The sequence below is a fragment of the Capricornis sumatraensis genome, chromosome 14 (genome assembly GCF_032405125.1).
Source record: "Capricornis sumatraensis isolate serow.1 chromosome 14, serow.2, whole genome shotgun sequence".
Classification (NCBI taxonomy): Eukaryota; Metazoa; Chordata; class Mammalia; order Artiodactyla; family Bovidae; genus Capricornis; species Capricornis sumatraensis.
In genome coordinates this window covers 56873650-56898298 of record NC_091082.1, presented here as the reverse complement: position 1 = coordinate 56898298, position 24649 = coordinate 56873650, and the positions used below count along the sequence as shown (strand labels likewise).

Below are 24649 nucleotides of genomic sequence, written 5' to 3'. Positions count from 1 at the left end.
TTGAGTATGAAGTTTATAGACCTAAATATACATGTGTATATGTACAAATATATAAATAAGTGAATATAGGCATATATATAGCATGTGTATAAAGATAATTAAAATGTTATCATTGCTGTGTCTTGCTTTTGTATTAATAAATAGCACATTGAAAATCACCAGTTTAATTATTTCCATCTGTTAAACCCACCACTGCTTTATGAGTCTCTGAGCCTCTATGTTTCATGCATGCATACGAAGATATTTACATACAGTCACGTACTATGCTTTGCACACACCGTTTTAAAATATCAAAACTCATCGTCCAGCTTTTGGTTTACTTTGGATGTTTCTATTTCTCTCCTTTCAGGTACGTGTTTTATCAATAAAATGTTGACAAATGTTTAATGCAGTCTAGGGGCCTGTGATCGTCTGAAACCATTTCAATTAGGCTTCCACCTACTTTCCTATTCTGCTCGACTCTTCCGCCTTCCCTGCCTTCACCAGAGAGATGGCATTTTCTCCAGTTTAGATGACATTTCCTTCCTATTAGTACTTCTGTGGAGGTCACAGTACCTTATCAAGTCCAGTCTACATGAGGGTTTGGCTGCCTCTGACCAGAGAAAAAGCTGGCTTAAAACTCAACATTCAGAAAACTAGTATCATGGCATCTGGTCCCAACACTTCATGGCAAATAGATGGGGCAAAAATGAAAACAATGGCAGATTTTATTTTCTTGGGTTCCAAAATCACTGTGGATGGTGACTGCAGGCATGAAATTAAAAAACACTTGCTCCTTGGAAGAAAAGCTATGACAAACCTAGACAGCATATTAAAAAGCAAAGGCATCACTTTCCTGACAAAGGTCCATCTAGTCAAAGCTATGGTTTTTCTGGTAGTCATGTATAGATGTGAGAATTGGACCATAAGAAGGCTGAGCACCAAAGAATTGATACTTTCAAGCTGTAATGCTGGAGAAGATTCTTAAGAGTCCCTTGGACAGCAAGATAAACTAGTCAATCCTAAAGGAAATCAACCCCAAATATTCACGGGAAGGACTGACGCTGAAGCTGAAGCACCAATACTTTGGCTACCAGGCGCAAAGAGACAACTCATTGGAAAAGACCCTGATCCTGGGAAAGACTGAAGACAAAAGGAAAAGGGGGTAGCAGAGGATGAGATGGTTGGATAGCATCACCAACTCAATGGACGTGAATTTGAGCAAACTCCTGGAAATAGTGGACAGGGAAGGAAGCATGACATGCTGTCATCCATGGGGTCAAAGAATCAGACACAACTTAGCGAGTAAACAAGACCAGTGTCTCTCCCTTCCTCTGCTCCACCTTGCCTGGCTTCCTGTTTTCATTCTCTTAAACTCTAGGTCGGGGATCGGTTGCAAAAAGAGTCGGACACAATTTAGCGACTAAACAACAAATCACTAGGTCATATAAGAAACATAACGATTATCTCAGGCTTTCCATTCTTAATGGAAAACTTCCTCTGAATGTAATTTCAAGTGCGGTTCTCACATGGTGCCCACTGAGGCTGTGGACACCCAGGAATAATGTCCACTTTTCTTCTCAAGGACAGTTTAGCAAGACACACAATTGAAGGCCATGAAATTCAAGTTTCAACATCTTTTCTTCGACACTCTGAAACTGAGATCACCACCTTCTCGCTTCAGCGTTTTCACTGGAGCGTCTGCTGTCACGTCTGCTGTTCGCTTTTTCTGGGCATTTTTAGAATGTCTCTTTGTTACTAGTATTCTTTAAATTCCTTAGACAATGGCTTTAAAATGTTTTAAATTTTATTTCCAATATAAGCACTTTTGATCTGAGATCATCCAACTTGGACCTGAGAGCTTGGTGTTTTGTGTCAATGGTTTTTCCCTTCTTTTTCTAGGGCTTCAGAAGTGCTAACACTTCCCTCATCCTTCTCCACTAACCTTTCCTTTGTATCTTCTCTCTCTCTGCCTCCCTGATGCCTACTGGGAGGGTCCTGAGCTGGAAAACCTGGTATTTGGCTAGATTCCTGCCACCCTCCCCACCCCTCACCCCAGCAACTCCAGCCTCCACACGCTCCACGCCCAGTCCTGACGATGGTCCTTCTTGACCTGCATCCCATTATCCCTGCACTGTCCCTGACACTTTCTGGGATATGGATTCTATTTATGTACCTCAAAGTCTTAAAACAGTGGCCCATTAACTTGGTTTCATCTGCTACTGCTTGTCCACTCGCTGTCTGTCTAAGGGGACAGGGTTTACGAGAACCCACCCTGCTTTGCCCCATGAGATTCTTTGCGCCTGGAGCAATCAGCTACCTGGGTTCATGCTGGAGGGGAGAGGGGGCTCCAGCCCAGACCTAAGCGTCCAGCGTGACAATCTGGGTCCAACCATCTCCGCTGGCTCTACCCTAAAGACAGAGCAGGGGAGGAGTGGCGGACACCCAAGCTGCCCTTAGCAGCACCCTGCCCTCCTCCCCTGGGGGCCACACGTCCCATATACAGGCTGTTGCCAGCACTTGGAGGGTATCTGGGCTCCATGTCCTGAAGAGCACCGGGGACCAGGATAAACCCTGACTGCTTGCGTGGCACCCAGGGAGGCCCAGGGGCCTCATGGGCCTCTCTGGTCAGGCCACTCATGCCGGTGGTCCCAGGAGGCCACCACACGGAGCCCGTACAAAGCAGCAAGCACACAGGCCTCAAGGAAGTAGCTGCTCCTTTCTTAACTTACTGGGTTTCACAGGGTACCGAAGCCCCACCCAGAGGCCTGAGTCAAGGCCTCCCAGGTCGGGCAGCAGGCAGGCAGCCCTTCAGTGCCCAGGGTCTGGCTGCCCATAAATACCTTCCATAAATATGGCCCAGCCTAGCACCAGCATCTGTTTCCAGGTAAACAGACTGAACTGCAGCAGTCCCAGGCCTAGCACCAGAAGAACTTGCTCCAGGGAAGGGCCCCAGGCCCGCACCTGCCCCCACACCTGCCTGCAGTCTCACCCCGGGGGCATGGCAGGTGCGGCTTCCTCCACACTATGATCCTCAGGGCGGGCCAGGCAGGGCCTCCATCCTCCTGGTCAGAAGATCCTTGCAGAGCGGAAGGCTGCACCACTGTCCACAGGCCTCTGAGACCAGGGTGGGGCCGGAGTCCTGGCCCCCGCACGTCCCTCCTCAGTGGACACCAGGTCCCCTCGGTGGCCCCTGGGAGCCAAGCCTCAGCGGGGGCTGCCCCTGAGCTAGTGCTTCCCTAGGCTGCTGCGGAGCCCAGGTCTGGTGGGAGGCTGGCTGTAGGGCCACTGCAGGGGCAGGAAAGAAGTAGGTCAGCCCTGGGGTGGGCGGAAACTCTCCAAGGCTTTTGAGTCCTGGGCTCAGGCTTCCTGCCACCCCTCCTGTCCTTCCAGCTCCAGCCTTGACTCATCTCTGAGGTTTTAAAACCCCCGCCACCCTGGGGGCCCAGATTACATGCAAGAGCTGGATCCCCCTCCCTCCTCTGGCCTTAGTCTGCAGGTAAGGGGCTGTAACGCCAGCAAGTGCCACCCTCCTGGCAACAAAAGGATGCCCCCGGCCCACCTACCTGGGCCCAGGGCTGGAGATGGGCTCTCTGGGAGCTGGGAGGGTCCACCTGCAGGCAGACAGACACGCTGGTGCCCCTCCCTCAGGTGGGCAGCAGTCATGGGGCAGTGAGGCTGCAGGGACCCCCACTCTCTCCCTGCACAGCATCTCCCCACCAACGTACAGGGTGGGGAGGCAGGACTTAGGACTGGATGAAGAGGGGCTTCACTACAGGCCCTGTGGGGTCCACTCCAGGGCAGGGGCAGTGAGGCCCTTCTTGTTCTCCTTCCCAGCAGGGCTCAGGCAGGGGCACCCCCAGTTCCTGACACCCCCCACCGCCACCCCGACCCCAGGGTAAACGTCGCGGCCACCTAGAATGCCTCTGGTGCAGTACCAAACCTGACAACCAGGTGCCGCTGTGAGCATCATTCGTCCCAGCACCAGCCCCACAAGTTTCAGTCTCCACCTACTCAACCCCCTCTTCTTCAGGAGGTGGGGTCCCTCCCCTAAAGGCGCCTAGGGACCAGGGCTGCCTTGGGGAGGCTCAACAAGATGCACTCACAATATAAGACCATGTCTGGGGTCCCCAGGTCAAGGATCCCAGCCTGGAATCTCCACTCACAGCCTGGCTTCCCCCATCACCCTATCTCAAGGCCTGCCTGGCACAGGCCCCAAGCCAGCCTCTGGTCTCCCCTGGTAAACACAATGCTTCCCAGGAACAGGCTGGGCCTGGGCGAGGTGACCAGGGCACACCAGAGGGGCAGAGGTGGCCAGAGGAGCAGGGGCACTCCAAGCTCTGCCTGCAGAAAGCAGGCTCCCCCAGTGTTTCGGGGGCTGAGGGGCCACGGTGCCATCACCACCCCTGACCCTGCCCGTGGCCGTGCACAGAAGCGCACACACACACACACACACGCTGGGAGACAGGTGCTAGCATGCAGACTGGAGCACGCGCTGCGTGCCTAATCTCTAAATCGTGTCTGACTCTTCGCAACCCCATGGACTTCAGCTCGCCAAGATCCTCTGTCCATGGGATTCTCCAGGCAAGAATACTGGAGTGTGTTGCCATGCCCTCCTCCAGGGGATCTTCCAAACCCAGGGACTGAACCCGCTTCTTTTATGTCTCCTGCATTGGCAGATGGGTTCTTCATCACTAGCGCCAGCTGGGAAGACTGGAGCACACACCTGTGCTACTGCACACACACACCCTTGGGTAGGTACACTGTCATGCCCTGGTTCACACACACAGGGTGAGGAAGGGGTGGCAGGGGGCTGTGTCAGCGCCCACCCACACTGGTTCACCCAGCCCTGCCCAAGGGGTCTCCACCCTCTGCAGTTTGAGCCCACGCCTGCCGCTCCTGGGTTGGCTGTATGCTGAGTCCCATCCACGGTCCAGGGGCTGGAAGGTCCACACTTTGTCCAGCAGAGGCCAGGCAGACACCATGGGCATCACGTTCAGATGGTGACATTCGTGCCACTCACCTGACCCCACGAGCACCCTGTCCCCCTCTCGCCCCCACCCCCAACCAGGAGCCCGACTCACCCTGCCGGCACGTGGGCCCTGTGTAGCCGTCCACGCAGAGGCACTGCCCGCTGACAGGGTCGCAGTCAGCTCCACCCCCACAGGAGCAGTGCAGAGCACAGCCCGGCCCGAAGAAGCCCCTCCTGCAGCCTGTGGGTGGGGTGGAAGTGGTGGGAGGGACAGGCCTGAGTGCCACTCCGGTCCACCAGGGGCTGGGACCGCAGGCCTCAGGATACCCGCAGGGAGCATGCAGGAGCAAAGACCTCAAGCCTTAGATTTGTCCTGTGTGAGCCCTCACATGGGAAAGTGCTGGGCGCCGGACACTGGCCCAGAATCTCTTCCCCATATTCCCACCAGCCCCCAGGCCGGCAAAGGGGAGCTGGCGGTCAGGGAGGCTCCCTAGGGGCAAGACGGCCAAGAGCCCTGAGGAGGAGCTACAGAGCCCACGCAGGCCAGCTGGCCCATCTGGGAGGTTTCCTTCCCACCTCACCAGGGGCCCCTCCCCAGGCCCAAAGCCCCCACACCCCAGAGAGAGGCCCCCCAGGGACTCAGGGGGAAGCTGTAAGGCAGGACGGGCCTCGACAACTCCGAGCAGGAACCCTGGTGCTGGGCTCTCTGTGAGTCGCTGCGCTAGCAGAGGGACCGGGCAGGAGGACGCAGTGCCCAGGCCAGGACGTGACACAGGTGGGCTCCAGAAACACAGTCGATTCTACCAACAGAGACCCACACCCCTGCCCCCACCAAGCGGTACCCCTGACTCACCCAGGTCACAGGTGGTCCCTGTGCGCCCAGGGGGGCACAGACAGTGGCCGGTGACAGGGTCACAGGGCACCCCAAGCTCGCAGTCACATTGCTGGCCACAGCCCTCTCCGAACGAGCCCGGCTCACACCCTGGAAGGGGCACTAGTCAGCATCCTCTGTCCCAAGCCCAGGGCAAGGGGACCGGGTGGGAGTGCGTGGGGGCACGGACACTCACCCCACTCGCAGAACTGGCCATGGAGGCCAGCAGGACAGAGGCACCGGCCGCTGACGGGGTCGCAGGGGGCGCCATGCTGACACTGGCACGTCTGCTGGCAGCCAGCCCCATGGAAGCCGGGGGGACAGGCTGAGGGAGACCCGGGTTTGAGCCCCTGACTCAGTTTGCCCAGAGAGAGCAAAGGACGGGCTTGGGGCTGGCACCCGCTTCCTCCCACCCAGGCCCAGAGCCTGCCCTTGTGGCCCTCTGCCCCGAAGCTGGGTCAGGCCTCATCGCATCGGGCCACCACAAGGAGTGACGCGCAAAGCGGAGGAGTGCACGCCCAGGGGTGCAGTGGTCTGACCCTACAACTCACGGTGCTCGCAGGCCTGGCCATAGAAGCCGGGGCTGCAGCGACAGGCCCCCGACGTGGGCTCACAGGTCCCGTGGTTGTGGCAGGAGCACTCGAGGCTGCAGGCAGCACCATAGCGCCCAGCGGGGCAGGCTGGGGAGGGGCCGGGGGGTCAGCCTGCTGTCACAGGACAGCAGGGGCACTAGCCTCACCCAGGTGACCCTGGGAGCCCCATCCGGCCCTCCGGCAGCCGGGTGCGTCCCCATGATCGCCCCTAAGCTATGGGCCTCCTCCCGCACCCAGCCCCTGCCACACCGGGCGTGGCCTCACCCCCTGCGGGCAGCGACTCTCCACCTCACACACGCCGCCGCCCCCAGGCTGGCCTGGACTCACCCAGCTCGCAGTGTGGCCCCGTCCAGCCCAGGCCACAGGAACAGCTGCCGTTGGTGGCGTGACACAGGCCCCCATTCCTGCAGGAGCACGCATGCTCACAGTTCACACCAAACTGATTCTGGGGGCAGCCTAGGGACGAAGCGGGCCTGCTCAGAGCTCTGGTCCAGAGCCAGACACGCTCCAGGACACTCCCACATGATCCAACAGTCATTCAACAAACACTGCCTCCCTGCCCCCTCCGCACCCCCAGGCGCACACGTGCCAGGAAGCTGCACCAACCACATCCTGCCAGTTCATCCATCTTCCTCAGAGGCCAGAACTGAGCCAGCGCTGACAGTAACACAGGAGGAAAGGGACCAGGGCCCTCCAGGGCATGGGAGTGCCTGTCCACCAGGCGGGAGGGGGTCAGGGAAGTCTTCCTGGGGAGGAGGCACCCTCCAGGTTCGGAGGAGGCTGGGCAGCCCCACACACCAGGTGGTGCTTTCAGACTCTGACCCCTAGCTGCCGTTCTCCCCTGGAGGTGTGGCCTGGATGGAGTCAGGATTCAGGACCTGGGGGAGTGGGACCAGCCCCTTGAAAAGGACCAGAGGGGGCAGAGGGCTCAGACCTACCAGGGTGTGGGGTCAGACCAAGCAGTGTGGGCACGGCCTGAGGACCTGCTTACCATCATGACCACAAACCCCACGACGGTCCCAGGGGCCACTCTGGTTGCCCCACCATCACCTGTGCTCCGGGCCTCCCTCTCCGTGGGTTCCCAGCTGCTGGGCCCAGGAGGAAGGGTCAGCAGGACCCGTTCCTGGAGGACATCAGCCAAGAGGCTGGCTTCATCCTCAAGATGGAGCAGTCGCCTGAACCCTCCTGCTCGGGCTTGGGGGCTGGCTCTGGGACAGAAGTTATCTGTCCCCCACTGGCCACAGGGAACTGGAGAGGTCAACTGATGGCCTGAGTCCTGGGGTCATGGGTCAAAGCAGGATATGGGGTGCTATCGGATGACCCGAGTGGGCATTGCAGTCAACATGAGCAAGCCCTCACTTATATCCTCAGGGTGCCTTGGGGATTAGCAGAAGGGACCCAGCTCTCCTGTGACCCCATGGCTTCATTCTGTCACCAGCGCTCCCCCATGGCTAATTTAGTGATGTATGCAAAGTGCCCGAGGCAGCAAGCAAGTAGGTTCTCACCATGCTCGCAGTAGACGCCGGTCCTCCCAGGCGGGCAGGAGCAGCTGCCGGTCACAGGGTCACAGGCTGCCCCCCGCCCACACCTGCACACGTGGGCACAGCCAGGGCCAAAGTGGCCATGTGGACAGGCTGCCAGGAGGAAAGGGGAGGGTGGCCACTCCTGGCTGGATCCCCCTGCCTCTGCTCTGTCAACCCGGATGGGACGGGACTGGGCCACGGCAGGCTGGCTGTGGAGACTCCCGCCCTGTCTTCCCAGACAGGGCGGGGCCGCCTGCTGCTGAGCCCCCTGCCCACCCTGGTGGCTCCCTCAGCTGCAGGCTCTGCGGGGGGCCGGGCCCACGCTACAGTGAGTGACTCACAGTGCCCCCACCCACCTTCACCAGCCCCAGCCCCAGATGGTCGGTTGGAAAGTTCCCACGTGACTCAGGGAGAGGCCCTTCTCTCTGCAGGATGCCAGTTGGTTTCTGCAGGGGTCCTGGTGGACACAACGCGGGTCGGGGGCACAGCACACGGCCAGGCAGAGCAGGCCGAGGAGACGTTTTGGCCACACCGATCCCCTAGCTTAGCCTGGTCTGCAGCCGGTCTCAGCGAGGAACCCAAGGAGTGGAACGGTCTGGGGCTGTCTGCCCTACAGGCCGGATGGCGTGGCCCTGCCTGTCGAGATGCAGGGAGAAGACACCCCAGCCACTCACCGAGGCGGCAGTCAGTCCCAAGGAATCCGGCGGGGCAGCGGCAGGCCCCGGTGACCGCGTCACAGGAGCCCCCGTTGAGGCACCCACACAGCAGCTCACAGCCAGGCCCGAACCGCCCTGGCGGGCACCCTGCGGGGAGAGGGGCCAGCTGCCAGGGGCGGGGCGCTCGAAAAGCCCCTCCCCTTTCCCCTCCATCACTCCAGCAGCCCAGCCGCCCACCAGGCAGCACTCACGTTGCTGGCAGCCGGCGCCGTGGTAGCCGGGGGAGCACGCACAGGCCCCCGAGGCGGGGTGGCAGGCCTGGTTCTTGCCCGGGCAGTGGCACTGCTGCCCACAGCGCTCCCCAAAGGTGCCAAGTGGGCAGGCTGAGGGAGGCGGCAGGGGTCAGTCCTGGCCTGGCCCGGAGAAGGCACCCTCCCTCACCCCGGGCCCCTCTTGGGGGCAGAGCTCTGGGGCCCAGCCCAGGAGCGCATGTGGCCTGAACTGCCCCCAGGCCTGCCCACATCCGGCACCCACCTTGCTCACAGCTGGGCCCCGTGAAGCCCAGGGGACAGTGACACTCCCCGGTGACATGGTGGCAGGCGGCGCCCGGGGGGCACTGGCAGCGCTGGGCACAGGCCTCTCCAAACCAGCCAGGTGGGCAGGCTGCGGGGAGGCGTGGGCGGAGGTGGTGGGGAGCCCTGGGGTGGGGGGCGGGGGCCCGAGGGGTCGCCGTGTGAAGTACCCGCCCCCACCCTGGGCCCCAGCAGAGCTGAGGGCTCACCGCTCTCACACCGCGAGCCCCTCCACCCCGGGGGGCAGAGGCAGGCCCCGGTGACGGCGTGGCAGGCGGCCCCCCACCGGCAAGTGCAGCGCTCCTCACAGCGGGCCCCGAAGGTGCCCTCGGGACAGGCTGTGGGGAAAGGGGCGGGCGGGCTTAGTCCAGCTCCAGGCGGCTCCCCTGGACAGAGACTGAAGGCCCGGGGAGCTCAGGCCACAGCCCTGCCCCCTCCTACCCACTGCCCACACTGCTGAGGCCCCACACTCTGGCATGACGGAGGCCACCCCAGAGGGGCCCCAGGGACCTCCTGGCCTCCCCCATGGGTCCCCAAGCCACCCACTCACGGCTCTGGCACTTGTCCCCAGTCCAGCCGGCTGGGCAGAGGCAGTGGCCGGTGTGCGGATCACAGAGGCCGCTGTTCAGGCACCCGCAGCTCTGCGGGCAGCCAGCTTCAAAGACCCCCGGGAGGCACTCTGCAGAGATGGGGCGGGTGATGCCTGGGGGCCCAGTACACCTGCCCTGCTCATGCTTCCTGCACCCAGAGCCTCGGGTGCTGGGTCCTTGGGAAGGATAGGTGCCTGGGGGTGATGACACCACAGGCCACACCCAGGGCCCTGCTCCTCAACACTAGGCAGCCGTCAGAGGGAGGGGACCAGGGCAGCGGCCTTGGGTCCCCCGAGACCCCCAGGGCCCCTCCTCCACCAGCCCGACACTCACCCTTCTCACAGGCCAGGCCGGCCCAGCCCTCTGGGCAGGTGCAGTGACCTGAGACTGGGTCACAGGTGCCCCCATTCCGGCACAGGCAGGAGAGCTGACAGTCCTCACCATAGAGGCCCTCTGGGCAGGCTGAGGCCAGAGAGAACAGCAACCTGTGGTTTCCCCGCCAGCCAGGCCGGAGGCCTGAACCCTTGGAGGGCCAGCCCACTGGACCTGCAGGCTCGTCCCAAAGCCCAACACCGAACTTTAGGGGCAGGAATGGGGGCTGCCTCTAGGACGAGCTGCCCCAGGGCTCCCCAGGCCCACCGGCCCAGTCTTTGGGGGCTCAGCGCTGAAGGGTGTGGTCCCTTAGGAGTCCTAAGGCCTCCCTCCCTCCCTGGGTGCCCCACAGCAGGGAGATGGACTTCCGTCCTCCCTGCCCAGAGAGGTTTAGATCCCCCTCAAGTCCCACCCATGTCACCCTCCACGGCCCAGGGAGGGACAAGCATGACAGCTGGCTCCAGACTCCTGGTCAGGGCTTACCCTGCAGGCAGGTGGGCCCTGTCCAGCCAGGGCCACAGCGGCACTGCCCATGGACAGGGTCACAGGAGGCCCCATTAAAGCAGGAGCAGGCCTGGCTGCAGTTGTGGCCAAACATGTGGGCTGGGCAGGCTGCAGGAGAGAAGGGGGTCAGGGGCTGGGGGTGATGGACCCCAGGAGGGGCTGCAGCAGATGGTCCCAGGCTGCTGAGGTCTAGCGCCCCTCCTTCTGACCTGGGTGGCCACACACAAGGACAGACCCTAACCCTAATGGGCGGCACCCAAGGCTGACGGGGGCCTCACGCACTCTGGGCACAGCGGGGGCCCTGGCGGCCGGCAGGACAGAGGCAGGAGCCGCTCACGGGATCACAGGGGACTCCGGCACTGCAGTCACAGGCACGGCCACAGTCCATTCCAAAGAAGCCGGCTGGGCAGGCTGCGGGCGGGGTGGTGATGGGAGACTGCCGGGGTCACGAGACCCGCCTGCACGCCACCCTCCCACACTCCTCTCGCCCACGCCCTGACTCACCTCGCTCACAGAAGGTGCCCCTCCAGCCGGCAGGGCAGGTGCAGGCCCCGCTGACATGGTCACAGGCCGCCCCGTGCTCACACTGGCACCGCCGCCCACAGCCCGGCCCGAAGTAGCCCTGGGGACACCCTGAGACACCAGACTCTCAGCTGGGCATACAGTAGCCTGCCCCAGTCCTGCCCAGGGCCTGGGCCGTGGGGCAGGGGAAGCCCCTCCCTTACCCAAGGCCTCTGCATCCCTCCCAGCTAGGAGCCAAGCCCCCAGCTCACCCAGATCCACCGGCCCAGCCAGGGTGGGGGTCGACACTGAAGGGCAGGGCCCTTGGTCCTTAGCAGACACTTTCCTCCCCTCTCTCAGGTGGCAGGCGCCCCCTGGGGTGCCACTGACCCCCATCTCTCGCTGCCTTTGCTCCACGTGGGCCTTCTCTTGAGCCCAGGCAGGTAGGAGGGTGGCAGGTGGCAGGGGAGCCAGATGGGGGAGGTTGGGGGTGGGCTTAGACGAGGAGACCCCTGCTTGTCCGGGGACAGGGAGCAGGGCTGGGTCCCCCTGACACTTATACGTGTGTGTGTGTATGTGTGCACGTGAGCCTGCGTGTGTGTGAGCACATGAGCATGCATGTGCACATGCGTGTGCGGGCCAGGCCGGGACTCACGCTCCTCACACCGCGGGCCCACATGACCGGCTTCACACACACACAGGCCGCTGACGGCGTCGCAGCCCCCATGGCCTGCACTGCAGTTGCAGGCGTAGCTGCAGTCGGGTCCCCAGCGGCCGCTGTCACAGGCTGCAACAGAGCAACAAAGGCTGGTCACCCTGCGCAGGTGACCACAGTCGGATCAGGGGTGGGGAGGGATGCCTGGACACCAGGCCGCCTACCTCTCTGGCAGCTGAGGCCGGTCCACCCAGGGGCACAGCTGCACCGGCCGGTCACTGGGTGGCAGAGCCCATCGTTGGCACAGGAGCACCGCGTCTGGCAACCAGGTCCAAACCAGCCAGCAGGGCAGGCTGAGGGCAGAGACAGGCTGAGCATAGCTGGGGCTGGACATGGGGTCAGCTGGGATTGCGGGCAGGGCTGAGGTGGGGGCAGCGGGCACTCACCATCCTGGCAGCGGCTGCCCGTGAAGCCGGGGCGGCACAGGCAGGCTCCAGTCTCCGGCACACAGGCGGCACCGTGTTCACACGGCGGGCAGATCTCCTGGCAGCCAAGCCCCCAGCGGCCCTCGGGACAATCTAGCACCCCCCCACCACACACACACACAGGTAGTCAGTCTGCCCAGGCCTCGCTGGGCCCACTGGGGAGCAGGGATTTCTCTTCCCAACTGAGCCATCCCAGAGGAGGGAGGGGGCAGGTCATGGGAGCCCCTAGTCCACTCACAGGCTGTAGACTTCAGGGCATTCACGCTAGGGGGAGACCCCCCGCCCCAGGACGCTCAAGAAGCAAAAGCGGGCCCCAGAAGAACCGGGAGACCCACATGCAGTGAACAGGAGCCTAGAGGCCCCACCACAGGCTGGGGAGGGTGGGGGGCCACTGGCCAAGCTGTCCCCGTGGCTGACAGTTCCCAGTGTCCCCTCTGCAGGCTCAGCCACGGGGCAGCCACAGACACCCACATCCAGACCCAAGCCTGGTGGTATGAGCTCTCGTAGCTGCTGTGGACGGGCCTGGGGTCTGCAGGGCTCCAGGGTTGGGGTCTGCAAACGCGGCCGGGCATTGTGCACCACAGGGAGCTGAGGTGACCCCGGGCCACAGCTGCCACTCACCTGCCCCACAGTCATCCCCGGTCCTCCCCGGCGGGCACAGACACTGCCCTGTGACCCGGTCGCAGGGGGCGCCCCCACAGGAGCAGGAGCCTGAGCAGTTCTGGCCAAACGTCTCCGCCGGGCACTCTAGGGGTGGGGAGCGGAGAGCCTCAGGGCCCCCACGCAGAGTGGCCCTCCTCCCCTGACCTGCACCCCACCCCGCACCTGCACCCCCACATGCCTCCCCAGAACCTGTCCCCCTGAACCTGCCCTCTGCACCTGTCCCCCTGAACCTGCCCCCCTGGCATCTATCCCCCTGCACCTGTCTCCCCTCACCTGGCCCCCACCTGCCACACTCTCACCTGCCCCCCACACCTGCCCCCCTACCTGCCTCCCTGGAACCTGTCCCCCCTCATCTGCCCCCCACACCTTCCCTCCTCACCTGCCCCCAGCAACTGCCCCCCCACCTGCCCCCCTGGAACCTGTCCCCCCTTATCTGCCCCCCACACCGGCCCCCTCACCTGCACTCCCACCTGCCCCCTGCACCTGCCCTCCTCTCCTCCCCCCTGCATCTGCCCCCCTCATCTGCACCCCCACCTGCCCCCTGCACCTGCCCCCCTCACCTGTCCCCAGCACCTGCCCCCCCACCTGCCCCACAGGATTGCTGGACACAGCCCGGGTCCCCAGGGTGATGAAGGCAGTCACAGGAGTGGACAGGATATGGGGACATGGGGCAGGGAAAGGCCCACGTAGAGGAGCAGTGGTGAGGGGTGGCCTGGAGGCCGCAGATGGCAGGGCCTATGGAGGGTGAGCCAGGACCCTGGAGAGCAGTGGCAGGCCCGCTCTGCTTGCCTTCCTCCCACTGTGGTCTACCATGGGGTCCCCATGTGGTCACCGCATGTTCAGGAGTGAGAAAAGCCTGGGGAGGAGGGGCCAGCAGCTCTGGGCCCAAAGCAGAGCTTCAGAAAAGAACACTGGGATCATGGAGCCTGCCCCACCCATGTGGGCTGCAGTGGTGGCTCCAATGGCCTGGCAGGGCCCCTGTCCCCCCTACACCTGCTTGACCAGGGCGGTAACCAAGATGAGGAGAAGGCCCTGCTGGCCCCAACACCATGTGGCCGCTGCGATGCTGCTTTAAGGAAAGTTCTGGGCCCTGGAAGGCCAGCCAGGCACCTGGAGTGGGCAGGCTGGGGTCCACGCTCCACACCAAAGAATAGACAACCCCTCTCTCCCACCACAACACTCAGCAGGACTGAGAATTGAGGACGCGCACAGCCTGGGTAGGGGGAGATGTCAGCAGGAATGCCGTGGGGTCCCAGGCCTGGGGTCTCTCCAGCCCCGGGTTGGGCTCTGGACAGAGGACACGCCCCTTGAACCCTTGCCCTGAGGGCCCACACCTATGGGCACCCGCTCGCCCACAGGACCACAGGTGGCACACATGCTGGGCGCACATGCAGGCACCCAGGCAGCATGGGCTGGGGCAGGGAGGCCCAGCAGGGCACATGGAGCTGACCGCCATCTGGGGGGGTCCCCGCTCCACTGACAGGCAGACGTGTTTGGGGCACTGATGCCTTCCAGACTTGACAGCAGCGGGGAGCCCATCACTGCCATAAAGATGTGTGTCATGTCCCGCCACCCATCCCTCGGGCCCTGGATACTTTTGAAGAAAAAAGGGAAAGAAAGACAAAGAAGACCAGAGGGAAGGATGGGGGTGAAGGCCCTTCGAGTCTCAGCACTCAGGCCGCCTGGGAGGGCACTGCTGGACAGCGGCCGCCGGCGGGGGTGGAGGAAGGCGAGGGCGCAGACAGAAGTCAGGGGGGTCAGGAGCCTGAGTCCACACCAGGTAGGCGAGGTCCGCCAGCTCCCATGCTGGTTCACGGATGGGATGACGCCCCTGGCTCTTGAAGGCCCTCGAGACCACAGAGCCCCCCACCAGAGTGTAGGTTGGGCTTGTGGGGTACTTGGTTTCCAAGCTGGGTTCTAAGCCCTACACACAGCCCTTGTGCACCAAGGGAATCTGAGAGCCCAGATCATCCCAGGGGTCTCCAGGACCACCACTGAGAGGGAGGGTCCGGGCCTGGGTGTAGAGGGACTGACTCCTCGGCTTGGGGTGGGCAGTGGCCCCCAGGCCCTCCTTGTCCCTGAGGGGGACTCAGACCGCTGCCTCCAGTGGGAGTCACACCGGTCACACTGCAGGCCCCCTCTCCACTCCCACCTGCCCTGGCTGAGGGGTGAGGACAGTGTGCCCTGTGCTGAGGGAGGTTCCAACCTGCCCACACTCCGTTGGCAGCCACAGCAGTGCTGATGCTCACAGCAAGGGCTCCCCCATATAAATGAGGACCTCCTGCCTTCAGCCTCTCCCTGCTTGGCACCTATTCACACTATCCCAGCCTCAGCATCCACGCGGAGGGCCAACAGTCATCACTCATGCCCCACGCTGGCACCTCCAGCCCAGGCCTCTCGAGACACCACCCCTGGGAGCAACTGCCTCTGTCCTGCCTGCTCAGACCCACCAGGGAGGAGCCCCCGGCCGGCTTCCAGCACACAGCGCGCTCAGTCTGTCCCGTGATGGAAGGAGTGAATGAGCAAGGGATGGGATGATCTGGGAGCGGTACCAACCCTTCCAGCCACCCTGTACACTCACACGCACATACATACACACAGTGTACATGCGTGCAGACACACACACACATGAGCTCCCGCCCTCTTGGGTGCACAGGGACAGGCAGACCTGTGGCTGAGTCACCACTGCATGACCAGGGTCGGGACACAGCAGTCAAGGTGCCAGAGCCAGGCTTTACAGCTGACCCGGTGCCCAGCTCCAGCACTTCTGGCGCCTGGCGCCCTGCACGGCCAGATAGCCTGCACCCTACCTGGGCACTGGGGCCACTCACCTTGGCTGCAGTCCTCCCCGTGGTAGCCAGCGGGACACTGCTTCCCACACTCGCCGCTGACAGGGTCGCAGGCCACGCCCAGGGGGCAGGTGCACGCCTGCCGGCACCCTGGCCCAAAGAAGCCCGGCTGGCACTCTGCAGGGGGAGAGGGGAGAGGCGTCTGCAAGGTTCCAAAGGCCCTGGGGCCTGTCCCCCTCCCCTGGGGCCTGTCCCTCTGCCCTAGGGCCAGTCCCCCTCCCTTGGGGCCTGTCCCTCTCCCCTGGGGGCCTGTCCTTCTCCCCTGGGGCCTGTCCATCTCCCCTGTGGCCTGTCCATCTCCCCTGGGGCCAGTCCCCCTCCCTTGGGGCCTGTCCCTCTCCCCTGGGGGCCTGTCCTTCTCCCCTGGGGCCTGTCCCTCTCCCCTGGGGCCTGTCCATCTCCCCTGGGGCCAGTCCCCCTCCCTTGGGGCCTGTCCCTCTCCCCTGGGGGCCTGTCCTTCTCCCCTAGGGCCTGTCCATCTCCCCTGGAGCCTGTCCCCTTCCCCTGGGGCCTCTGCCCCCTCCCCTGGGGCCTGTCCCTCTCCCCTGGGGCCTGTCCTTCTCCCCTGGGGCCTGTCCTTCTCCCCTAGGGCCTGTCCCTCTCCCCTGGAGCCTGTCCCTCTCCCCTGGGGCCTGTCCATCTCCCCTGGGGGCTGTCCCCTTCCCCTGGAGCCTGTCCCCTTCCCCTGGGGCCTCTGCCCCCTCCCCTGCAGCCTGTCCCTCTCCCCTAGGTCCTGTCCCCCCACCTGAGGCCCTCCTCCCCCTGGCCTTGTACTCACCGTCCTGGCACCACTTGCCCCCAAAGCCCGCCTTGCAGGCACAGCTGCCATCCCTCTTATCGCACGCACGTGTATTCTGCTGCTCACACTTGCACTCCTCTGAGCAGCCTGGCCCAAAGGCCCACGGCGGGCAGGCTACACCCCAGAATGCACTGTGAGGGGGGCCTGCCCACTGCCAGCACCCGCCCCAGCCCAGATCTCCAGCCCCGTCCACCCAGTCGTATCTGGGACCCCACACAGAGTCGCTGGTGCCCAGAGCACCAGGCACACTGCCCACTTTGCAGATGAGAAATGCTCACAGAGAGGCACTTCCTGGCCAGGGAACGCCTGGGACCCTCACTGCCTCCCTCTGAACAATCCTCCTACAAGGCCTCACTCCAGAAGGTGAGGCCTTCTGGCTTTTCTCCAGCAGCCCACCGCCTCTCCCTGCACCATCCTGGGCGTCTGTGGACCCAGGGAAGTGGGGCGCGACCCCACTGGGGGCTCAGGACTTGCTCCCAGGAAATTCCAAAAGCCAAGACAAGCTCTGTGACCTGGAGCTTCCGAGGTGGTGGGGGGCCTGCCCCTGCCCAGGCCTGCAGGCCACCCACCAGCCTGACTGGGGCGAGGGCCGCCCACCCAGATGCTCTGGCAGCCAGCACAGTCCAAAGGACTTTGAGTCTGCAGGCCCCTCACCCCAGCCGGGGAACTCGTTGAGCCCCCATGTCCTTATCTATGAAGACTGATGGTTGAACACAAGCTGGACCCAGGCAGGAAGAACCCAGCCCACTCTATGGCCCCGCCCCACCCCAGATCCAAGCGCCCAGGGGTCAGTGGGACTCACCCAGGTGGCAGAAGCGGCCGTAGAGCCCCGGGTCACAGAGGCAGGCCCCGTAGAGGCGGTGGCAGCGGCCCCGGCTGGCACAGTGGCACTTCTTACGGCAGTGCTTGCCATAGAAGCCTTTGGGGCAGCCTGGGGGAAGGGGGGCCTCTTGACTGCCCACCCAGACACGGCCTCCCACCCAAGGAGATGCTCCGAGAGGGGGCATTAGCACCCAATACAGGAGCCTGGAGAGGCCTGGGCCACCCTGGAGGGTACAGCCATAGGGCTTCAGGGCCACCAGCAGCCCAAGGACCCTGTGCCCCAGACAGAGAGGGTCCCTGGGGGCTGGTGAGGGCATCCGGGGGCAGGGCAGGATGAAGTGAGCCCCATGAATGTGGCCGTCTGCCCCTGCAGGCCTGTGCTCCCAGGGTCTGTGGCCCCAGACGGTGGCCAGACCGGAGGCCATCACACCTTCATCACATGCAGGAGTGACTCCGAGAGCCCACTCTCTCCATCTGACCGGCACTGACAGCATCCTGATGCCTGTCCCTCAGTGGTCATTGAGCCTGGCCTCTGGAACTCACAGAAGGAAGAACACAGGCCCAAGTTCAAGGGGCCCAGGGCCAGGGCGGGGTTGTGGCCCTCCTCCCCGAGTGCTTTGCTCTGACTCAGCTCTGCCCCTGACCCGCCTACTGAGGGGCTTCAGGGACCTGCATGGTGAACCCCAGGAACGTCCACATCCTGACCACCAAGATCTCCTGGTGGGACCCTCTTGGACTATCCCAGCAAGCCTAACCCAACAAGTGTCCTTAGAAGGGAAAGGAGAGGGAGGCTAGACTCAAAAAGAGGAGGCCCGGGGAGACGGAGGCAGAGGCTAGAGGGACAGTCACGAGCCTGGGGCACCTGGAGTCTAGGAAACTCATAGAGGGACCCCTGCGAGCTGGGACGGACCTTCTCCAGCTCACCTGCACGGGTGCACTTTACCCACAGGACCCCAACTGAGACCTCGTTTCTGGGAAGCCACACCATGTCACCAAGGAAGTACTGAGATGCAGGCCCTTTATCTGCCAGGAGTCCCATGGGTCCATTGAGGACCCATCACATACACAAGAATTTAAAAGACGCTTGCTCCTTGGAAGGAAAGGTATGACCAACCTAGACGCACATTATTAAAAAGCAGAGACATCACTTTGCTGACAAAGGTCCGTAGAGTCAAACTATGGTTTTTCCAGTAGTCATGTATGGATGTGAGATTTGGACCATAAAGAAGGCTGAACACCAAAGAATTGATGCTTTCAAACTGTGGAGTTGGAGACGACTCTTGAGAATCCCTTGGACAGCAAGGAGATCAAACCAGTCAATCCTAAGGGAAATCAACCCTGAATATTCACTGGAAGCATTGATGCTGAAGTTAAAGCTCCAATACTTTGGCCACCTGAAGCGAGGAGCCAACTCCTTGGAAAAGATTCTCATGATGGGAAAGACTGAGAGCAGGAGGAGAAAGGGTGCAGAGGATGAGATGGTTGGACGGCATCACCAACTCAAAAGACACAAGTTTGAGCAAACTCTGGGAGAGAGTGAAGGACAGAGGAGCCTGGTGTGCTGCAGTCCACAGGGTCACAAGTCGGACGCAACTTAGCAACTGAACAACAACACACATACAGCTTCCAACAGGCAGTGTGCTTTCAGCTCTCATTCAGGGTAGGGATGGCAGATCTCAGGAAAAGAAACACAGGGATGCTGACCGAGCTGAGAAGGTGACCAGAGGGAGGAAGCAGAAAGACCTGCCCTGCCACCCCACACAGGCCACCTAGGCCCTGGGAACGGTCCACCGATTGTTGCCATCGCTGCTAAGACAGGAAGTCCTTGATATACTAGCTATACTTGCCAGCAAAAATAGCAGAAATGTAAAGGTCTGAAGACTTTACAATGAAGCATCAGGCACCTGGGAAACTTCTGTGGACTCCAGTTCCTCCAAAAATGTTGCAACTTCAGAGTTAGAAAGGATGTTAGTGTCATCCCAAGAAGCCACAGCCCAGGCATGCTCCCTTCTGCAAACCCCACCCAGCCATCATGTAGCTCTCCTTGAATGCTTCCAGGAACACGGAGCTCACTACCTCTCAGGGGACCCAGTTACAAAAGTGCTATTCTTCCCACGAGTCCTCACCACCTGCGATAGTCAGGCCCTGTGAGAATAGCCAACGATAACAACTCAGTGCTTCTTGCACTAAGGGGCTTCCTCTACCATACCGTCACTTTCCCCACCCCTGCAGAAGAAAGGGGACTAGGAGCCAAGAGGTGGTGCCTGCCCCTCACCTCCACCCCAAGGATGAACCCAGGGGTCAAGGAGGGGCTGCACCCACCGTCCTCACAGTGGGCTCCACTGACCCCTGGGGGGCAGCGGCAGGCCCCTGTCACAGGGTCACAGGTCCCGCCGTTCTGACAGCTGCAGGAGAAGCTGCAGTTCTTTCCGAAGGTGTCCGCAGGACAAGCTGCAAGGGGGACAGAGGAGCTCAGGGTCGTCGGCCCGCAAAAGGACCCTGCACTCAGAAACCCCTCCAGAGATACAAACACCCTCCTGGGGGTCAAGCCTCCAGTTCAGAAGCAACTTCCCAGAGCAGCACCTAACGGGACTTGTGCCCTGGAACCCCGCCCACATGCACGGCAGACATCACTCATCAATCCTGCATCCTCTCCCTCTACTCCAACAGGTCCACCTTCTCAACCAGCACTTTCAGTCACTGTGGCCTCTGATACTAGAGGGTCGCTGGGCAGGGAGTGGACATGCCCTGGACAGAGGCTGGGAGAGAGCAGTGTTCTAATGTGCTTCAGCTGCCCACTTGCTGTGTGGCCTGAGGAAGTCACCTGTCCCCCCGGAGACTCTAGCATGACTGGCCTGCCCACCCACTGCTCTTCATCAGACCCCTTTTTGTCTCAGTTAGTTGTTGGCTTGCTTGTGGCTGGACCCTCATTGACTGTGACATCTGTGAGGGGCAGACACCAGGCTCTGTGAGCCCCCAGGGTCTCACAGCACCTAGAAGAGAACCTGGCGTGGAGAAGGCAGCTGGGAGACCCTGAAGGAATGAGTGAATGGAAGGACCTGGGAAGCCCCTGCCCAGGACGGTAGGAGGAGTGGACTGTCCATGCCATGCAGGTCCTTGGGCTCCTGGGCCCTGTCCCCCACGCGGCCCTGCTCCCATAGTAGCCTCACTCTCGTTGCAGACGAGCCCGGTCCAGCCATCAGGGCAGTCACAGCTGTCCAGGCTGGGGAGGCAGGTTCCCCCATTCCTGCAGTCATCACAAGTCAAGCTGCAGTCTGGGCCAAAGGTGTTGTCCAGGCAGACTGGGGGACGGATTGAGAGAAGAGCCTCAGAGCCTGGCCCCCGGCCCTGGACCATACCCAGAGAAGGGGACACAGGGCATCCTCGGGCCATGCAGGTCCCACGCGGGTGAATGGAGACAAGGCGGCCACACAGGGGCCAGAAAGGGCCCTAAGTGGGCAGCCAGGCTCAGCCCCAGACACACTGGGCAGACTGAGCAAGCCTCTTGGCCTCTCTGAGCCTTGGCAAACAAGGCACTCACAGGAAGACTTCCTCATGCCCAAGACCGTAGGCTGGGCAGCAGCCAGGCCCAGGGGGTGCTGGCACAGAAGCCCGGGGACGGGCCCACCTCTCACCATACTTTTCCTGCAGCGTGTGTTCGCCCCGTGCCTCAGCCTCTTCCTCCTCAGCCCCGGCGTAGTCGTCTTGGAAGAGAGGGGGCAGCTCGTCCTGGAGCACCGCAATGTGCAGAGGGGGCCGCCCGAGGGGCAGGTGGCCGTCCAGGACCAGCTCGGGCAGCTCCAGGGCTGGGCAGAGTACGAGGGCCACTGAGCCCCTGCCGCTCACCTGTCTTCCTCAGGATTGACTCCCCTGCCCCTCGGTGCCACCCGGGGACCCCCACCTACAGACCCTGGTGCCTCTCCTCACCCTGGTCACCAGGAGCGAGCCTACCTCTCAGGACAGAGGAGGCTCCAGGCCCTGAGGACCTGAGTCTCGCCATGTCCGCCCCAGCTGTCCCGGCTCCCACACTAGCCAGAGGGACCCTGAGTGTGGAGCGGGCGTGGGGACAGAAGAGCCCTCTGCTCTGGACGTGGTCCTCAGTCCCTGAATGAAGTCCCTCCTCTAGTCGGGGAGGGGCTAAAGCTGGACCACTGGGACCCCTAACACCTGCCTGGGGGCTCCTGTCTGTCCAGCCCCTCCAACCCACCCACCCACCCCCAGCCCATCCCACGGTGGGAGGGCCTGAGGTGAGGTCCATTCAGCTGGGAAGCAGGGAGTAGGGCCCCAGTGCTGCAGGAAGACAGGGTCCCATGGGGCCAGGTGGAGACTCACAGGTGCAACCCCTGCGGTCCTCGTCCAGCTGGTAGCCAGCCTCACAGGAGCACTGGAAGGAGCCGGCCAGGTTGGCACAGTGGTGTTCGCAGCCGCCGTGGCCGGAGGCGCACTCGTCCACGTCTGCAGGCAAACCCAGGGACACTGGCACCCATCCTCCAGGGGTCAGAGCCTCGGGGCGGTCCTCCCGCCCCACCCCTCCCCATGGGATGGGGACCTGCTGGGTGACACCCACGCCACAGCCACCCTCCTGGCCTCCTGCTCAAGAAAGGCCAGGCCGGGGGCAGTCGGGGGTGCAGGCCCAGCCCAGAGAAGAAGACAGTGACCACACGGGGGAGGGAACAGGCAGGCCTCCACAGGCCTGCAGATGCAGGCGCTAAACCAACACCCAGAGACAGAGTGCTGGGCGGGGGCCAGAGCCCACCCCGTGTCACCCTTAGGACGGCCCGCTCCCCAGCTGCCCCAGCCGCCCAGCACTCACCCTCACACCCGCAGCCATCCGCACTGAGCCGGTAGCCGGCATAGCAGCTGCACTCGTAGCCGCCGGGGCTGTTGGTGCAAACCTGCTGGCAGCACGGGGAGGCGGCACAGTCGTCGACATCTGCAGGGCACACACCACAACCAGCTAGCACCAGTGCCACCCAAGTGCACGCTGTCCACAGCACGGGTGTGTGCACACACCTGCACACAGCCACACGCACACCTCACAAACACACCTACACATCAGGTGCACGCCTGCAACACAACTACCTGCACACAACCACACGCACACCTGCACACAACTACCTGCACACAACCACACGCACACCTCACAAACACACCTACACACCACGTGCACACCTGCACACAACTACCTGCACACCACACGCACACCCGCACACAACCACACGCACACCTATGCACAACTACCTGCACACAACACGCACACTCGTGCACAACTACCTGCACACAACCACATGCACACCTCACAAACACACCTACACACCAGGTGCACACCTGCGCACAACTACCTGCACACAACACACACACCTCACAAACACACCTACACACCAGGTGCACACCTGCACACAACTACCTGCACATAACCACACGCACACCCACGCAAACTACCTGCACACAGCCACATGCACACCTCACAAACACACCTACACACCACGTGCACACCTGCACACAACTACCTGCACACCACACGCACACCCGCGCACAACCTGCACACAACCACATGCACACCTATGAACAACTACCTGCACACAACCACATGCACACCCGTGCACAACTACCTGCTGGCAACCACACACACACACACACTTGCACATGACTGTATACACACCTGCATGTGAGTTTCACATACTCGCCCTCAGTCACATAGGCACCCAGGTACATCCCCGGCCCTGCACACATGACACACTGGGACCCAGGTGGCAGCCCAGGGCTGCCCCACCTGCTGTGAGAGCAAGGTAGGCAGTGGCAGGTGCTAGGAAGTACCTGCTGATGCAGAGGGGATGCTCACATGTCACAGCACGTGGGTGTTGACCCAGCAGCTGAGAACTGCAGGTGGACATGGGTGGTGGGTGCTCAGCGGGGTCGTGATGCTGTCTCTCACCAGGCCCCCTCATACCACCCCCACCCCTGCCCGAGGCTGAGGGAACGGGACTGGGGGCAACAGAAGGGAGGTTCCCATTCACAGCATCAAACCCGAGCACTGCCCCAGGGCGGCAGCGAGCCTCTGGCTTGGGGGACGGCAGTTGGGAAGGAGGCCACTCGCACCGATACATGTCCTCCGGTCCTCGTCCAGCTCGTAGCCACGGGGGCAGGTGCAGACGGGGCCCACACTGCTGTGGCTGCAGCCGTGGGAGCAGCCGCCGTTGTCCGCCTCACAGCTGTTCACAATCTCCATCTCGATCCCTGCGGCCAGAGCCACCAGAGACGTGGGACCAGGGCTGGGGTGACGCCCCGAGCTGGCATGGTCCTCCCGCCCTAGCTGCTGCCAGTCCCCTGGGAGACAGGCTGCACAGAGCTCCAGGGCCCAGTGGACCCTGGAACCCTGTCCTACTGGGGTCCCTCTGTCCTCCCCCATCCTCCCAGGACCCACAGTCAGCCCCCAGGCCCAGCGCCGCCCTCAACTGACAAGGCAGTTCTGGCCCTCGGCCAAAGCGAGCCGACAGTTGTTGGGGGCTGGGGAGCCATGTGGCGTCTCCACGTCCAGTGGTGCTGCCACCCACTGTCCACTCACGATAGCACTGCCGGCCATCAGCACCCAGCTCGTAGCCCGCATTGCACACACACTTGAAGGAGCCGTGCGTGTTGAGGCAGCCATGCGCACACTGGGCCAGGCCTGTGGCACATTCATCCACATCTGATGGGAGAGATCGCAGGTGAGGGGTGCTCTGACCACTGGCCTGGAAGGCTGGGCCCCCAAGGGTGGTCTCCAAGGGTTCAGGGCCCAGGCATCCCATGCCAAGAGGGGCCCCCGGTGCCCTCTCCTGCTTTGCTCTGAGCATTTTTGCTTTCACCAACACACTCCAGGTGCAGAGCTGTGCTCTGTCCCAGGGCGAGGAGGGCACGGCTGGAAGTCTGGGCTCAGGCCCCACCAGCAGCAGTGGGCGCTGTTCCGCCTCTCTGAGCCCACGGTCCCTGAGATGTGTGTGTCTGCACTTGCCAAGCACCCCCCATCGAGGCCGGGCACAGAAGGGGCCTTTCGCCACTGGCCTCCGGGGGCCAGCGGGAGAAAGCACACTCTCATCCAGGGTCAAGCTACAGCTTCCTCCCTGTGGCCACGTGGCACTGGCCTCAGGACCTAGCATTTCCAATGACTGCTTCAATCCCACCACCTGAGAGTCCTTGGAATGAAGCTGACCCTCAGCCTCATTTCCCACTGGGTTCTCTGAAGCCACTGCATCCGGAATGCTAG

The 24649-nt window shown here is 62.3% G+C and overlaps 1 protein-coding gene across 6 annotated transcripts in view; it reads right to left on the bottom strand.

Moving 5' to 3' along the window:
• The window catches only part of MEGF6 (multiple EGF like domains 6), a 104107-nt gene continuing 79458 nt past the window's right edge, over positions 1 to 24649 (bottom strand). For 2 of the 6 annotated variants that reach the window (XM_068985837.1, XM_068985839.1), the window contains 30 exons: positions 23972 to 24094; positions 23506 to 23643; positions 22220 to 22339; positions 21739 to 21861; positions 21042 to 21212; positions 20577 to 20708; positions 19729 to 19857; positions 17387 to 17515; positions 16564 to 16698; positions 15768 to 15902; positions 12895 to 13020; positions 12235 to 12366; positions 12013 to 12141; positions 11789 to 11920; positions 11137 to 11265; positions 10915 to 11043; positions 10612 to 10740; positions 10090 to 10218; positions 9717 to 9845; positions 9129 to 9257; positions 8846 to 8977; positions 8613 to 8741; positions 7921 to 8049; positions 6743 to 6871; positions 6374 to 6502; positions 6019 to 6147; positions 5805 to 5933; positions 5064 to 5192; positions 3546 to 3593; positions 1 to 3267 (listed from right to left, as the gene is read on the bottom strand). In XM_068985837.1, coding sequence (XP_068841938.1) covers positions 3143 to 3267; positions 3546 to 3593; positions 5064 to 5192; positions 5805 to 5933; positions 6019 to 6147; positions 6374 to 6502; positions 6743 to 6871; positions 7921 to 8049; positions 8613 to 8741; positions 8846 to 8977; positions 9129 to 9257; positions 9717 to 9845; positions 10090 to 10218; positions 10612 to 10740; positions 10915 to 11043; positions 11137 to 11265; positions 11789 to 11920; positions 12013 to 12141; positions 12235 to 12366; positions 12895 to 13020; positions 15768 to 15902; positions 16564 to 16698; positions 17387 to 17515; positions 19729 to 19857; positions 20577 to 20708; positions 21042 to 21212; positions 21739 to 21861; positions 22220 to 22339; positions 23506 to 23643; positions 23972 to 24094 — 3836 coding nt within the window. In that variant the 3' untranslated portion in view covers positions 1 to 3142. Of the gene's footprint in view, positions 3268 to 3545; positions 3594 to 5063; positions 5193 to 5804; positions 5934 to 6018; positions 6148 to 6373; positions 6503 to 6742; positions 6872 to 7920; positions 8050 to 8612; positions 8742 to 8845; positions 8978 to 9128; positions 9258 to 9375; positions 9505 to 9716; positions 9846 to 10089; positions 10219 to 10611; positions 10741 to 10914; positions 11044 to 11136; positions 11266 to 11788; positions 11921 to 12012; positions 12142 to 12234; positions 12367 to 12894; positions 13021 to 15767; positions 15903 to 16563; positions 16699 to 17386; positions 17516 to 19728; positions 19858 to 20576; positions 20709 to 21041; positions 21213 to 21738; positions 21862 to 22219; positions 22340 to 23505; positions 23644 to 23971; positions 24095 to 24649 lie in introns of all 6 variants that reach the window. The other 4 variants (XM_068985838.1, XM_068985841.1, XM_068985840.1 and 1 more) reach the window with 4 other exon arrangements.